Source organism: Phalacrocorax aristotelis, chromosome 8 (genome assembly GCF_949628215.1).
Source record: "Phalacrocorax aristotelis chromosome 8, bGulAri2.1, whole genome shotgun sequence".
Classification (NCBI taxonomy): domain Eukaryota; kingdom Metazoa; phylum Chordata; class Aves; order Suliformes; family Phalacrocoracidae; genus Phalacrocorax; species Phalacrocorax aristotelis.
In genome coordinates, this window is record NC_134283.1 from 5860585 (window position 1) to 5874081 (window position 13497).

Below are 13497 nucleotides of genomic sequence, written 5' to 3' on the forward strand. Positions count from 1 at the left end.
TGGATTTACTTTGAAAAAGGCTTATGCAATTGCGTTTTGATATCTGGTGTCTAAAAGGCAAAAGAGTTACAATGGATGGAAACAACAGACATTGTTGTACACATATCACATTTCAGAATCAAAATCACTTTCAGGGTTTGTGTTTGACCTACCATAGAGATAAGCCAGCTTCTTATCTAAATCTGGATGCAGGCTTCTTTTAAGTCGAGTACTGTTTGGGTCTGAGCTTAAGCTTTCACTATTCAGAAATGTAGAGTGTAATGTAACAAAATATTGACAATAGCTCAAAACTGATTGATATTGTCTTGCTAATAGATGGTGAGCTTTGCCGTGAATCCCTTTTTCTCCAGTGACACCAGTTTTGACATTAGTGGAACAGTGGGAGGTCTAAGCCTTACTGGTCTGGATGGCTTGATCATACCAGTCAGCAATCTTGAAGAAAACATTGAGGTAAACCCACTATTTTCTATCCCTCTCCCTCTTTTCCCATTTTTTTCTTTCTCTGTTAATGAACTGCAATTTTTGTTATCATCTTCTGAGGTGACTGCAAATGGTGGTAATGTTCATTGCATTTTATAATGGGATCACAGTGTCTGCATTTGTGGTGGAGGGATTTCTGTCATGTGAAGAATGAAATAACAAATATTTCTGTCTTTTCTTTAAAAAGAGGTATCTTGTTCTTCATTTAAATGGATGTGAGAATGCTAATGGTTGTGGAAAAACACTCCAGATTACAGTAATCCAAACATAATGTAATGTCTGACTTCATCATCCAACAACTCTACATTTGTATTACTACTGTTTGGGTTTCCTAGTCCATGTATAAGCTGATATCTAAATTATTTGTATATCCACTTCATGGAGCCAGTTATTTCAGTTTTAATCTTCGTGTTTCTGTTTCAGTTTTGGTTGTTTCAGTTATAATCTCAGCTCTCCGTCCAGAAGTGCACTAAGGGCCACAGGCTTTGTGATGAGTTTACATAGGTTTCAAATGACCTTTTCAGAGGTTAGCTGATAGTATCAGGAAAATTACTCTGAAGCCAATATTTTTGCTGGCCATGCTTTCCCTATGTTATGAAAAAAGATTATCTAACATGTGGCTATATTGTACTTATAGATAACAGAAGCAAGATGCTTTGTTGTATTTGAAGCTATGTCTTTCTCTTTAAAAACAGATAATGTTACCAAGGCTTTCAGCAACTCAGGAAGATAAGATTCTGTTGAATCTGGGCAATTTTAGCACTTTCCAAATCAATGTCACCTCAGAAAACACATCTATAGTGATCCACCTGGAATCTGAACATGACATTCCACTAATACTCTACTTAGGGTACAGTTATCGTCCAAATGAAACTAACTATGATATGAAAAATCATCTGTTCTGTAAGAAAACTACTGGAGGTAAGACAACTTTTTAGTGACCCATGAACTTGTGCATCCTGGGCTTATGTAGCCAAAACACTTTCACCACCCATAGCAAGCTAAGGGCAGTCAGTATGGGGAGTGCTCATCCACAACTTTACAGCACATCCATGGTTGCAGAATGAGCCTTGACCATAGGTTCAGACATCTAACTGGAAAGAAACTTCTCAGAGGAGTTTCAATTTGTCATGCTCCAGGGTTCCAGTCTCTAGTATACAGTGTTCACGAACAGGAGCAAAGAGTGAGATGCTTTGAACAATGAGTTGCTAAGAACGATTTTATACCTGTTTCTTCAGTTTGTTTATTTGATTATATGCAATACAGCTGCATACTTCTGAATTAGAATTTCTGTATATACATTGAAACTAAAATATTTTTGTTCAAGGTGAGACAAACACCTGGGTTCTTAGCCCAGAAGAACTAATTTTTGGAGAGGGAACCTACTATTTCATGGTTTTACAAGATATGGGAATGGATTCCACAGTCTATGACAGGCTAACTATAGCTGTCACTTGCTTTGCATCCCGCTGTGTATTTTGGGATGAGCACCAGGGGAACTGGAACGGTTATGGATGTCATGTAAGTAGAAAGACACAAAACAATGTTCATATTATATACTTCAAAGCCAGCCCTTATCACCACCATCTTGTAGTAAAATGATAGCTTTGAGCTCACACCATAAAACAAGATCATTCTGAGATGTTTTAATAAACCCGGACTAAGCTTCAAATGACATTTCCATTTCATTTTATTGGGATGAGCTTCTATATAAGAAGAAATGGAAGCTGTCTGACAAGGCTATATATATTTATAATATTATAATGCCTGTTTCTGGCTAGACATTAGAATTAATATCCCTTATTGGAACTCGAACAAATCTTTTCTGCATAGCAGCTCTCCACACTAACTTACCAGACTCAGCATTGTCTTTTCATTTGCATGTTAAGTTATCCAATACTTTGAAGCCAAATGTTTTATTATGAAATTTTTCTGGTTTTCAGGTAGGACCAAAAACAAATCCTAGAAGCACACAGTGCCTCTGCAACCATCTGACCTTCTTTGGGAGCTCCTTCTTCGTCATACCCAATGCCATAGATGTTAGCAAAACTGCACAGCTGTTTGGTACATTTGTGGACAACCCTGTGGTGGTGACAACTGTAGGATGCATCTTCCTGATATATGTGCTTGTAGTTATTTGGGCTCGAAGGAAAGACATCCAGGATGATGCCAAAGTAAGTCTTCAGCTGATAAAGACTGAATGTATTTAGGCCAATTCCCACTTGGCCTAGCCTGTTTTAATAGGAAGTCCTCATGCAATCCTACCCCCCTCCCTGTAACTCTCTGTTTACTGGTAAGTATATGCATTGTGCACAAGATAACAAATGCCTATCCACAGCTTTAAAGAATCCATACTCACAGAACAGCTAACACACTGCTTGTATTGTGTCACTCTGCAGGTGAAAATCACAGTTCTGGAAGACAATGACCCCTTTGCTCAGTATCGTTATCTTGTGACAGTTTTTACAGGACACCGCCGCGGGGCAGCCACAACCTCCAAGGTATCGATGGCACTGTGCGGTAAGACAGCTCATGCACTCATTGAGAGAACTGGATGAATAAGGGAGCACCTGAAGCTGTTAAATATGATGGCTCAAATGCAACATCTAAGCTAGAAAGCCCTTAGATTTTATGAAAGCAGGAAGAGTATTCCAGAGGAATAATCACACATAGGATCAAGATGTGCAAGTCTTCATTTTGCCATCTTATTCTCCAGGTGACTCTCACCCTCTATGGGCGGGAAGGAGAGAGTGAGCCACACCATCTAACTGATCCTGATACACCAGTCTTTGAACGTGGAGGAGTGGATGTTTTCCTACTCTGTACCTTCTTCCCTCTTGGGGAACTGCAGAGTATTAGATTGTGGCATGATAATTCAGGGGACAGTCCATCCTGGTAAGTGGAGATCTGGATATCCTGGGAAGTAAAGATCCACAAATATTTTTTGTAATGATAACAGTTTTCCTTTCCTAGCACTTGAAAATTATCCTTTCTACAGTTCTAGAAAGGAAAGAAGTGTTAGTTTCTCTTTTTTGTAGATGAATAGATCAAATCATAATCTAAACTGCAGAAACAGGAGTGCTTCTGATATCCTGTGTCCAGTACAGGATGGGATGTGTTCTGTGCCTTTCAGTTTAGACAAAACCTAAGAAGATAAAGGCCAGGGTCTGTCCTCCATAGTCCTGTCGAGTCCTGAATTTCATACCACCCAGTTACATGTGAATGTGCCCTTTATATTTTTTCCAACAGGTATGTGAATCGAGTATTGGTCCATGATTTGGCATGGGATCAGAAATGGTACTTCCTCTGTAACTCTTGGCTAGCCATTGATATTGGAGAATGCATCCTAGATAAAATGTTCCCAGTAGCTACAGAACAGGACATGAAGCAGTTCAGGTACCTTCTATTTCATGGGCTTTTTATTCTTGACAGCAATTGGTCTAGAAAAGCAACTATGCAAAAAAGATCAAACCCCTAGACAAAGACAAAAACAGGGGAGGTCTTTTCATTGCCCTCGAAGAGGTATGAACAAGGAAAACAGGAAGGATGGTTAAGGAAGTCTGATTGTTACCCTAACATTAATACCACACTGGAAATATTGGTGTTAAAGAAGGATAGCCTGACAAGACCTACAGAAACCCAAGCATCTTCTCTTAAGTGTAATTTTCCTAACAATTTATATATAAACTACTTACGATTAGCTTTCCCTCCATGGTGTGGCCAGAAGGAAAGGACATAAGTAGCTATGACCATTCCATGCAAATCAAGCCATGATATTTTGTAATTTCTCATAGTTATTATTTCTTCTGATAGTGCCTAGAAGAATGAACAGGTCAGATCCCTGAACTACAGCTTTATTCTTCCCTCTCCTTTCTAAATATCCATTTGATTTTCCTTTCCTACTTCCCAGCAATCTGTTTTTCATGAAGACCTCCAAGGGCTTCCAGGATGGGCACATCTGGTACTCGGTTTTTAGCCGCTCCCCACGAAGCTCCTTCACACGAGCTCAGCGTGTGTCATGTTGCTTCTCACTGCTTCTCTGCACCATGCTGACCAGCATCATGTTCTGGGGAGTGCCAAAGGATCCAGCTGAGCAGAAAATGGATTTGGGTAACAATCCTCACCATTGCTCGGGCAGGGAAACAGATAGACAGCAGAGTCTAGAGGCAGGACAGTTGAACAAATGGGCTTTATGGTTCCTGGGGTTGTTTTTACTCCTCCCCTCTCTTTGATCTTGACAGGTAAGATCGAGTTCACATGGCAGGAAGCGATGATTGGCTTTGAGAGCTCTCTCCTCATGTTCCCCATCAACCTGCTCATTGTGCAGATCTTCAGAAACATACGATCCCGGCCAGCCTCACAGGGGAGAGAAAAGAAGCCAGGAAAGAATGGTCGAGTGTCCCCAAGCCTACCTCCCACCCCACAGGTCACCCAGGCTGTCTCACTCACTCCAGAGGCTGTGATAAAGGCAAGTCCCTGTGGCTGCTCCCCAGTGAGTCCTGCACTGCCCTCTGCTGCCATGCAGTACCCGACCTCCCCAGTTTAACAGCAGAAGTCTTCCCTGTCAGATGCTCTTCAGCTTGTCTGAAGTGAAAAGCCAATTACGCACTGGTGCAAAGCACTCATTTACCCATCTACATGGAATCTCCGACTTCATTAAGATCTGCCTATGTACATCCCCGCCCTTGCACAATTATTATGTACGACCAAAATTGCTGTGTTCGGGGGTTAAAGCAAACATTAAGCAAGACAGTGAAGATAAAAGGTATCATAGACCCTGCCTTTCTCAGCTTAGGTCCTCAGGCAGGTAAGCTGTATTTTTGAATCCTGAAAGCTGTCTTGCTGAACTCATCAAAATCTGCCTGTCGCATCCAGCGTTGCAGGATACATAGCCTTATCTATCCTGGAGAGATTTTAGCAATCGGTGCAGCCCCCAGACAGTGGTGCCTTCAGACCACATCAGCTTAAGTCACTGCAGCCAGAGTCAATGTTGTGTTGCTGCTGTGTTTTCTAGGATATAAGAAGAATTGCCAACTCTCTCTTTAAAGCCCTGAAGACTCCATCTCTCACTTTGGTATCGGATCTTGGAAAATCAACTAACATCAACACACTTTTGGCACTGGTTGAGGACATCATCTGCCAGCAGAACAGAGCTGGGCAGGAGTTTTATGATGAGAGCAAAATGAAGGATGACCCTATAATTGTCACATTAGGTGCTATGGATATACAAGGTAAACAGTGCAATGTGACACGTCTACTGAAACCTTTGCAGTGAAAATGATGGTAATGCTGGATGCGATTACCCAAGCTCTTCTTACATTCTGACTCAAAGGCAATTACAGAAGCACAGAATAGTTGAGGTTGGAAGGGATCTCTGGAGATTGTCTAGGCCACCATCCTGCTCAGAGCAGGGTCAGCTGGAGCAGGTAATCCAGGATCACATTCAGTCAGATGTTGAATATCTCCAAGGATGAAGACTCCACAAATTCTCTGAGCAACCTGCTCCAGTCCAACAGCCCCCATAATACAGAAGTTTTTCCTTATGTTCAGACAGAATTTCCCATGTTTTAATTTGTGCCCATTGCCTCCTGTCCTTTCACTGTGTACCACTGAGTGCCCAACTGAGTAAAGACACTGTGAAATTTCTATTTCTTATGCTGTAGAATTAAACATTAGCTGCCAGCCTGGCTTGGGAGCAGGATCGGTATCTAATAGCATAAAGACTCACAAATATCATTGTTTCACAGTTGTTTTGTCCTGTCCTTTTTTTTTTTTATTTTTGGCCTTGTGCTATTGTTGCTTTCAGTCTGACTCTTAACTTAGGCATTAATTTATTTTCAATTAAACAATAATATATGAGTAAAGAATCCCACTGATTTCATTAAGACTTGCATTTGACTTTTCCAAGGAGTCTATCAAGCTACTAATTGAACAGGTAAACTATGAACAAATTGGCACTTGATCTTACCTGACTTCTCTATTAAAGTTTTAGGAGCTCTGTCTTACTAAATTACCTCCTGGCAACAATTCTGGCCCATTCCAGCAGAAAAGCATTAAAGCTCTAGTACTAAAGTTGCTTTTACAAGTCCTTTCCAATGTTACTCTTCACTTTGTCACATTCATAAGCTTGACCTCAAGTTCTGCTAACCTTTGTACTGAACAGTATTTTAATCTAGGGATAGCTATGCTGATTTTCTTTTTAAACAAATTAAATAATGCTTTACCTGCAGAAAAAACAAGAAGCCCAACTCCAGAGAAGGGAATATGTGAGCGACTGAAATACAGTGATTACAATCGCTGCTTGTACATGCAACTCCAGCATGTAGAGATGGAGCTTGAATTGCTGGGGCCCCATAAATTTCAGATGCCTCAGAGTTACACACAAGCTGTTTGTCAGGTTCAGCACATGAAGAACCTCCTGGAGAACCGGATCGGCTCATCAGGGTCCATCAGTGAGAGGTAACCTAGTTCTCATCTCATTCTCAGTGTAAGTAAATTCAGGTTATTAATTCAGAACTGGTCAGGACGATGGAGTCCAAATAATTACTGCTTAATATGTCCTAGATAACCACTATTATAGCTGTAGAAACATGTTTTACTATTATACTATTGTAGGAGCAACAAAGAAATGCCAATGCACTGCAAACTGCACACAAAAGCAATAATGACATATCACTGTTCTTTGTCATTTTTGCCTCCAAAACTGAATGTTACAAAACCATGCCATGTGATAGTAAAGGGCTGAGATAATCACTGAGCTCCAAAGTCTCAGACATCTCTTAAAATATATGGATAAAGAAAAAATCAATTAGCAGACAAAAATTTTTCAGTGAGATATGATAATTAAGTTGGAAGTATTAAAAACAATACCACTAATTATCTCTCTGGCGTTTATGGTGATCACAAGAGGTGTATCTAGCAGCTAAAATACATTCATGGCTTTATTTGTCCATATTTCTACTGGAGGTTCAATTATGCATGAACTGAGGAGTAAATAAGCCCATCATATTTGTTTTGATTTCAGCTGACCTCTGCACACTTCCTCATATTTTTGCTCAGTGTACTTTTTGCTGTCCATATATCCTATATAACTGCAGTAGTCCAAAGAATTGAGACTATTTTGACTGATATTTTAAATCATAAGGTGTTGCCTATCCCCACTGATCCCAAAGACTGTGATTTTGGCTTCTGTTCCACTGCAGACTGATTTTTTTCTCTTCCTGTTGACTCTCAAGGTGGTCCCTTACTCCAACCTCCTCTGGCAATGGCAAGAAAAGTTCTTCTTCCAAAGGGCTGCCCTGGTGGTTTGTGTTCATTGCTTGGTTCCTTGTTGCAGCTACCAGTGGTGTGTCTGGGTTCTTTACCATGCTCTATGGGCTGCATTATGGCAAGGAGAACTCCATCAAGTGGCTGATCTCCATGGCCATCTCCTTCTTGGAAAGCCTTTTCATCACACAGCCCTTAAAGGTGAGAGCCTCAGAAATACAACCACTGGCCAATATGAATTCATTCTACTATCATTTCAGGAAGATGATATAATGTGTTCTAAAGAACCACAAGATTTAACATGTAAAATGAGAAGTCTTTGCCCTCAAAACAAAAGCTAGCAGGTGGTTTACAGAGTTCTATTGTCTTTTGTTGACATTAACTCCATTAGTTTCATCTTCCTTGTTTTATCAGAGTTTAATAGGTGATGAGGTTTTTGACCAGGGGAAGATGTGTCATATGGCAAAATCTGTTTAGCTGGATGGACCCCGGCACTGTGCACTGTTCTTTTGTTTATGAGCTTCAACTGCATGAGTTGAACAAAGCCAAAGCACAGTTGTTCTCCTGCAGTCCCTGGATCCAAATGGATCCAGGTCAAAGCCTGAGCTTCTCTATATGAAATGGGCATATGGTGAGTCTATAGCTAATTCTTTCCAGGTGCTGGGATTTGCTGCTTTTTTTGCTCTGGTTCTGAAGAAGGTGGAACATGAGGATGAAGAAAACACAGCCATTGATGGGCCTTTATCTGCACCAGGTAACTGTCTCTAAAGTGAGAAACTATTAAAGGGAGTGAAGCATTCTCCAAGCTTTTGGAGTGCTCAGCTCAACTGAGAACTTCACTGGTTATCTTTATATACCTGAATCTTAGCTGACAAAGTTAGCAGAAATCACTAAATCCACAGGCGCTGTGACTATGTGCCTACCCATTAGCATTCCCAAGATCAAGGTGGAGTGGAAACAAACCTAAATAACTGATTTTGTGCCAGTTGGAGAAAATATAAAGACCAGTGTATGTTTAGGTTGAATAAATCTTGCTTAAAGATGAAAACACTTAATGAAAGAGACCACAAAGATCAAAAAGATAAAAGATAAGAAGTCTGGATCAAAAGAATAATACTTCCTTGTTTATCTTTTTCCATATGCTTTTACCTTTGCAAATATAAATACATGCACAATCTCCCCTAGCCCTGTTGTAAGATTGTCCCTGTTATTGGAGGACCTACTTGCTGCCAGGATACTGATTTTTGACTCCTGTCTTCCCTCAATCCCTGGCTTGCCTGTGTCAAGAAAAGAAGAATTATTCTCCTGCATTGATTCATATTAGATCAAGAATTGTACAAGCCAATCACTTTTCGGTCCATCAACATTCAAGAAACATCTAGACAAGAAAATAATGAAATGTGGCAAACTGGCTGCAGCTATTATCATCAAAATTAATGAATCAGTGCTATTAGTATGCAGCAAGCATGCTTAAATATTTTAGCTCTCATGTCAGACATCAGAGAAGTCAGATACACCAGGAGGCTGGTTTTAGCTCTGTGCAGAAATCTCAGTATTCATGGCATGGTGTGCAACAAAACCTGTAACTATTCCACAATGTAGTGAAAATAAGCATGTGACCCCATGCAAAATGCACTCTTCATCTAGAATGGTAGACCTTTATCTGACAAGCATACCTAAAACTCAACTTCTCTCTCAAGGAAATTTCCCACCTCCTTTAAGTCTTACGATATGAAAGTCCTCAGCGTACATAGTTTCCTACAACCACAATTATCTGTATTACTTCCATAAACCAAATAGTGGCTCCTGCAATCACCACTGTGTCTAAAAAAAGCTGATAGCAGCAGACAGGAGTCCTAGGGCACAGCAAGGAATCCTGACCAACAGCTTCCTCCCTGATCAGTCTCAGGCTCTGAATACATCGCCTTCTGAGATGCTCAGCCTAGAGAGAGACACCTGGACTACACCTGGGCCTAAACCTAATACACTGTGTTTGTGAGCTCCTTCCCTCACCCCATTTGCCTTCCTGTACTAATTGTTAAAATCACATCCCCTGACTTCCTAAGGGAAAGCATTATATAGAAATATTTCCTTATAGTGTCCAAATAAAGAAAAAGCAAGACATAAACAATCTGTTGACTAATTTCAGGGTTTATGGTTCTCACTCACAGGTGATTCAAATCCGCTCTTTGGAGCCCGAAGGGACAGTAGAAGCAATATTTACCAGCCACCTCCTGCAGCTGATGTGGAGAAAATGAAAATCAGCTGTATGAAGGATCAGAAAGCATTTGCCCTCATCAGAGAAATCCTGGGTATTATCCATATGGAGATTATCTTGTTTTACTCAGTGGTATTCATCAGGATTTTTACATCAGTGAAAATATTATTCTCTTGGGTAAAAAAATTTTGGCATGTCTTTAGCTTTCTGCCAGCCATTATGGTGTAGAGACAGGCTGTTCAGTGGCAGCTGGAGCTGATTGGAGGTGGGAATATTAGCTGGAGAAAAAAGTGTGGCTAAGGCTTGGTTTTATGGTAAAGAAACTCATTACAGACAGGAGAGGTTAAAGAAAAGTTAGAAAGGGTGGAAGGAGGAGGTCAACAGTTAAATGAAGTTGAAATCAAAAGAGCAGATGGAGGCCATCTTTCTAAAAGCAGATAGTACCTATAGATAATGATTTATACCCCAGTTTTATTTCCTCTAAAAGCAATGGAATAAATGACCTCAACTTCACTTGGAACAAAGTTAGACTACTCATTTTATTTAGAGCTGTCGTTACTATTGGTGTTCAGCCAGCCCTCCCACTTACTTTGTCGACTGCTACTTGTGTTCCAAATGTGACACGCTTAAACTGCAGCACATTGAAGTAGCTTGTGTAAATTCATTAGCACTGGTCAGTCAGAACCTAGCAAAGCATCTCCTTAGCCTAATAAGTGATGACAGCAGTAATCGTTCATGCAATCTATTTTGAACAGCAGTGTTAATTCTGAGCTCACATGTGCTGTCTTTTCTTGTTTTTTTTCCAGCCTATCTGGGGTTTTTATGGATGCTGTTACTGGTTGCCTACGGGCAGAGAGATCCCAATTCCTACTACTTAAACAAACACATTGAGAACAGCTTTACAGATGGATTCCATGATGTGTACAGTTATCAGGATTTTTTCACATGGGCAAACACCACCTTAGTCAAAAATCTTTATGGATCATATAAAGGTGCAAAGTCATATTGTTTCACTTGAGATTGCCAGATTCTGAAACGTTATCTTTTGTACATCTCCCTAACTAGCACACGCGTATTTGACCAGAGAAAGAGACTGTGAGTGCATAAGACTGGTGTAGATTCTTATAATATGAATACTAGTGGATAACAAATACCCCACAGCCTGACCCCAAGTTTAATGTACCCTGATATTTTCCTTATCTTTAATATAAACCAAAAGGTCTGCACTGTAATTTTACATTTTTTGTATTTTACATTACTTATTCCAGATATTCAGATATATGCCTCAGTTTTACACAAGTTTCTTTCCATAATTCAAAAAAAGAATGGCAGATAGGTGGCACTATAAAACTTTTGCTTAGGAGAGCTCTGTTTGCATCATGACTTTGGTCAATGTGAAGGCTAATTACGCAATATCACCATGTTTCTATCTAGCCATATCCAGTAATAAATATGACCCATTTTCCAGCTCACATTTATGAGTAAATATTGAAGTACATTAGCAGCGTTGTTCATTGGACAGGACACGCACTGACCAGCTGTGGCCAAGTGAACCCTGCATACAGCCACTCTGCTGTGTGTCTCGAAGCAAGTCACCTTTCTCCTCCAGGCCTCAGTTTCCTTCTGTATAAAATACAGATGGGTATTGACACTGAACTCTGTTATCTATGGATGTTATCTAAGAACTCAGTTCAAATCAACACGAGGGCTTAATTTTCATTACTATTTTGCTTACAGTGTTCTTTAGAAAAGAATCTATAGCAAAATATTAATGCATCAGTAAATCATAAATGAGATTATTAGTAGTTCTGTTGTGTTGCCAGTGCGACTCTTTTCCATCTCCCGTTTAGGATTCATTACAGATGGCAATTCCAAGCTGGTGGGTAGTGCTCGAATTCGCCAAGTAAGAGTGAAAGAAGATACCTGCCCTATTTCTCCCAAACTCCAGCATGTGATTCAGGAATGCCATGCTGCATATTCCCTACAAACAGAAGATACATCAGATTATGGGGAACACTGGAATACTTCAGCCTTTGATAACTCCTCTGACTTGAGCTCAGCATGGCAGTATCAGAGTCAGTCCAAACTCAGAGGACACCCTACCTGGGGCAAACTCGCCATCTACAGGGGAGGGGGATACGTGATTCACCTGGGACTTGATCCCAAGAATGCCTCCAGGTACTGCTTTTATTCTTGGAAATTAGTAGTGTATCTGTTGTAGCATCAATGATGCTCTTTCCTCTACCCTATTTAAGATTCATTTCAGGTTGCACCTTGAGTTTCCCTGCTGTGCATTGTGGTGGATATTTTAGATAATACTGTGGTGCCATCATTGTGGTTTATGTTCCTATCACCTTGCTCCATGCTAGGTAGCAACCAAAATTAGAACCTTTTTCTCCTAACTTACATGCATGGGTTCCAGATTTACATAGCTGCAGAAATACCTACTGTTAAAAAACAAAAAAAACCCAATCCTATCAATGTATTAATCCAGTGTTGGATCTAGTCTAGCTGTTAACTACTAAAATACTGAATTTTCTAAGGGCATGCCAGTGGTTGTGAGAAAATAATTTAGCCTAAATCTTATTATGTTACTCTTTTGTTATTTTGTTACTATGCTTGAACTATGATATGTGTGTCTGTTTTCATATCATGGTAAGATCTGTGAGGCTTATCTCTCTCCCTAGAGTTTATACTCCCTAGATCCTTGCAGACAATTTTGTACCTGCTTTGAAAGAGAATTAGTGAAACTTAACTGAAAATAATCTCCTGTGTGTGAATATGAATAGTAACAGGGACTACTTTTTAAAGTGAATTAACAGAAAATGAGGCCTTGAAACCCAGAAAGAATTTGGCAGATAAGGGTCCCGAGATAAATGAGCAGGAAGCAGTATCCCACAGGGGTGGAGATCCAGAGATTACAGATAACACATATGTTGCCAGAGATATCCATGTTTGTACAGGAACCAATATGAGGCATCTCAGGTTTAGCACTGGCCAACATCTGGTACCTGCTTCTCCAGAAGAGCCAAAAAGAAACTCACCACCTAGATTAATAGTACCAATATCCCCTATCTCCAGACTTGACAGACCAGATGTCCTCTTGAACATCTTACCCCTGGTTTACTCTTTCTCTGTGATAATATCCAGACACTCCTATCCTCCATGTGATACTGTCTCTCTCCTGTATGACTTACTTCGATCACTGGCTATATATTTTTTGGCAGAATTCTCCAGTACCTTTTCAACAATGTCTGGCTAGACACCTTCACCAGAGCAGTGTTTGTTGAATTTACAGTCTACAATGCCAATGTGAACCTGTTCTGCATTATAACCCTGACATTTGAAACCAATGCATTAGGTGAGAACCTTTTTTAAGTTACACATTTCTGAAGACAGCGAGCAATGCACCTACAGAGTGCAGTTTACATGCTGTCAGTGTTTACCTAGCTCTTGATTCAGTAACAGAAGTGTTTTAATAAACCTCATAATGACAGAATCAATTAAAAGTTTATAAACCATTTAGGAAAAAT

General features: G+C 40.1%; 1 protein-coding gene across 1 annotated transcript in view; it reads left to right on the forward strand.

The window, feature by feature from the left end:
* The window catches only part of PKD1L3 (polycystin 1 like 3, transient receptor potential channel interacting), a 42616-nt gene that overhangs the window by 21863 nt on the left and 7256 nt on the right, over positions 1 to 13497 (forward strand). The window contains exons 21-37 of the mRNA XM_075101303.1: positions 316 to 450; positions 1176 to 1401; positions 1808 to 2001; positions 2424 to 2654; positions 2880 to 2981; positions 3197 to 3375; positions 3730 to 3876; positions 4391 to 4590; positions 4722 to 4948; positions 5495 to 5711; positions 6711 to 6939; positions 7716 to 7947; positions 8404 to 8500; positions 9918 to 10058; positions 10771 to 10956; positions 11815 to 12142; positions 13192 to 13325. Coding sequence (XP_074957404.1) covers positions 316 to 450; positions 1176 to 1401; positions 1808 to 2001; positions 2424 to 2654; positions 2880 to 2981; positions 3197 to 3375; positions 3730 to 3876; positions 4391 to 4590; positions 4722 to 4948; positions 5495 to 5711; positions 6711 to 6939; positions 7716 to 7947; positions 8404 to 8500; positions 9918 to 10058; positions 10771 to 10956; positions 11815 to 12142; positions 13192 to 13325 — 3205 coding nt within the window. The remainder of the gene's footprint in view (positions 1 to 315; positions 451 to 1175; positions 1402 to 1807; positions 2002 to 2423; positions 2655 to 2879; positions 2982 to 3196; positions 3376 to 3729; positions 3877 to 4390; positions 4591 to 4721; positions 4949 to 5494; positions 5712 to 6710; positions 6940 to 7715; positions 7948 to 8403; positions 8501 to 9917; positions 10059 to 10770; positions 10957 to 11814; positions 12143 to 13191; positions 13326 to 13497) is intronic.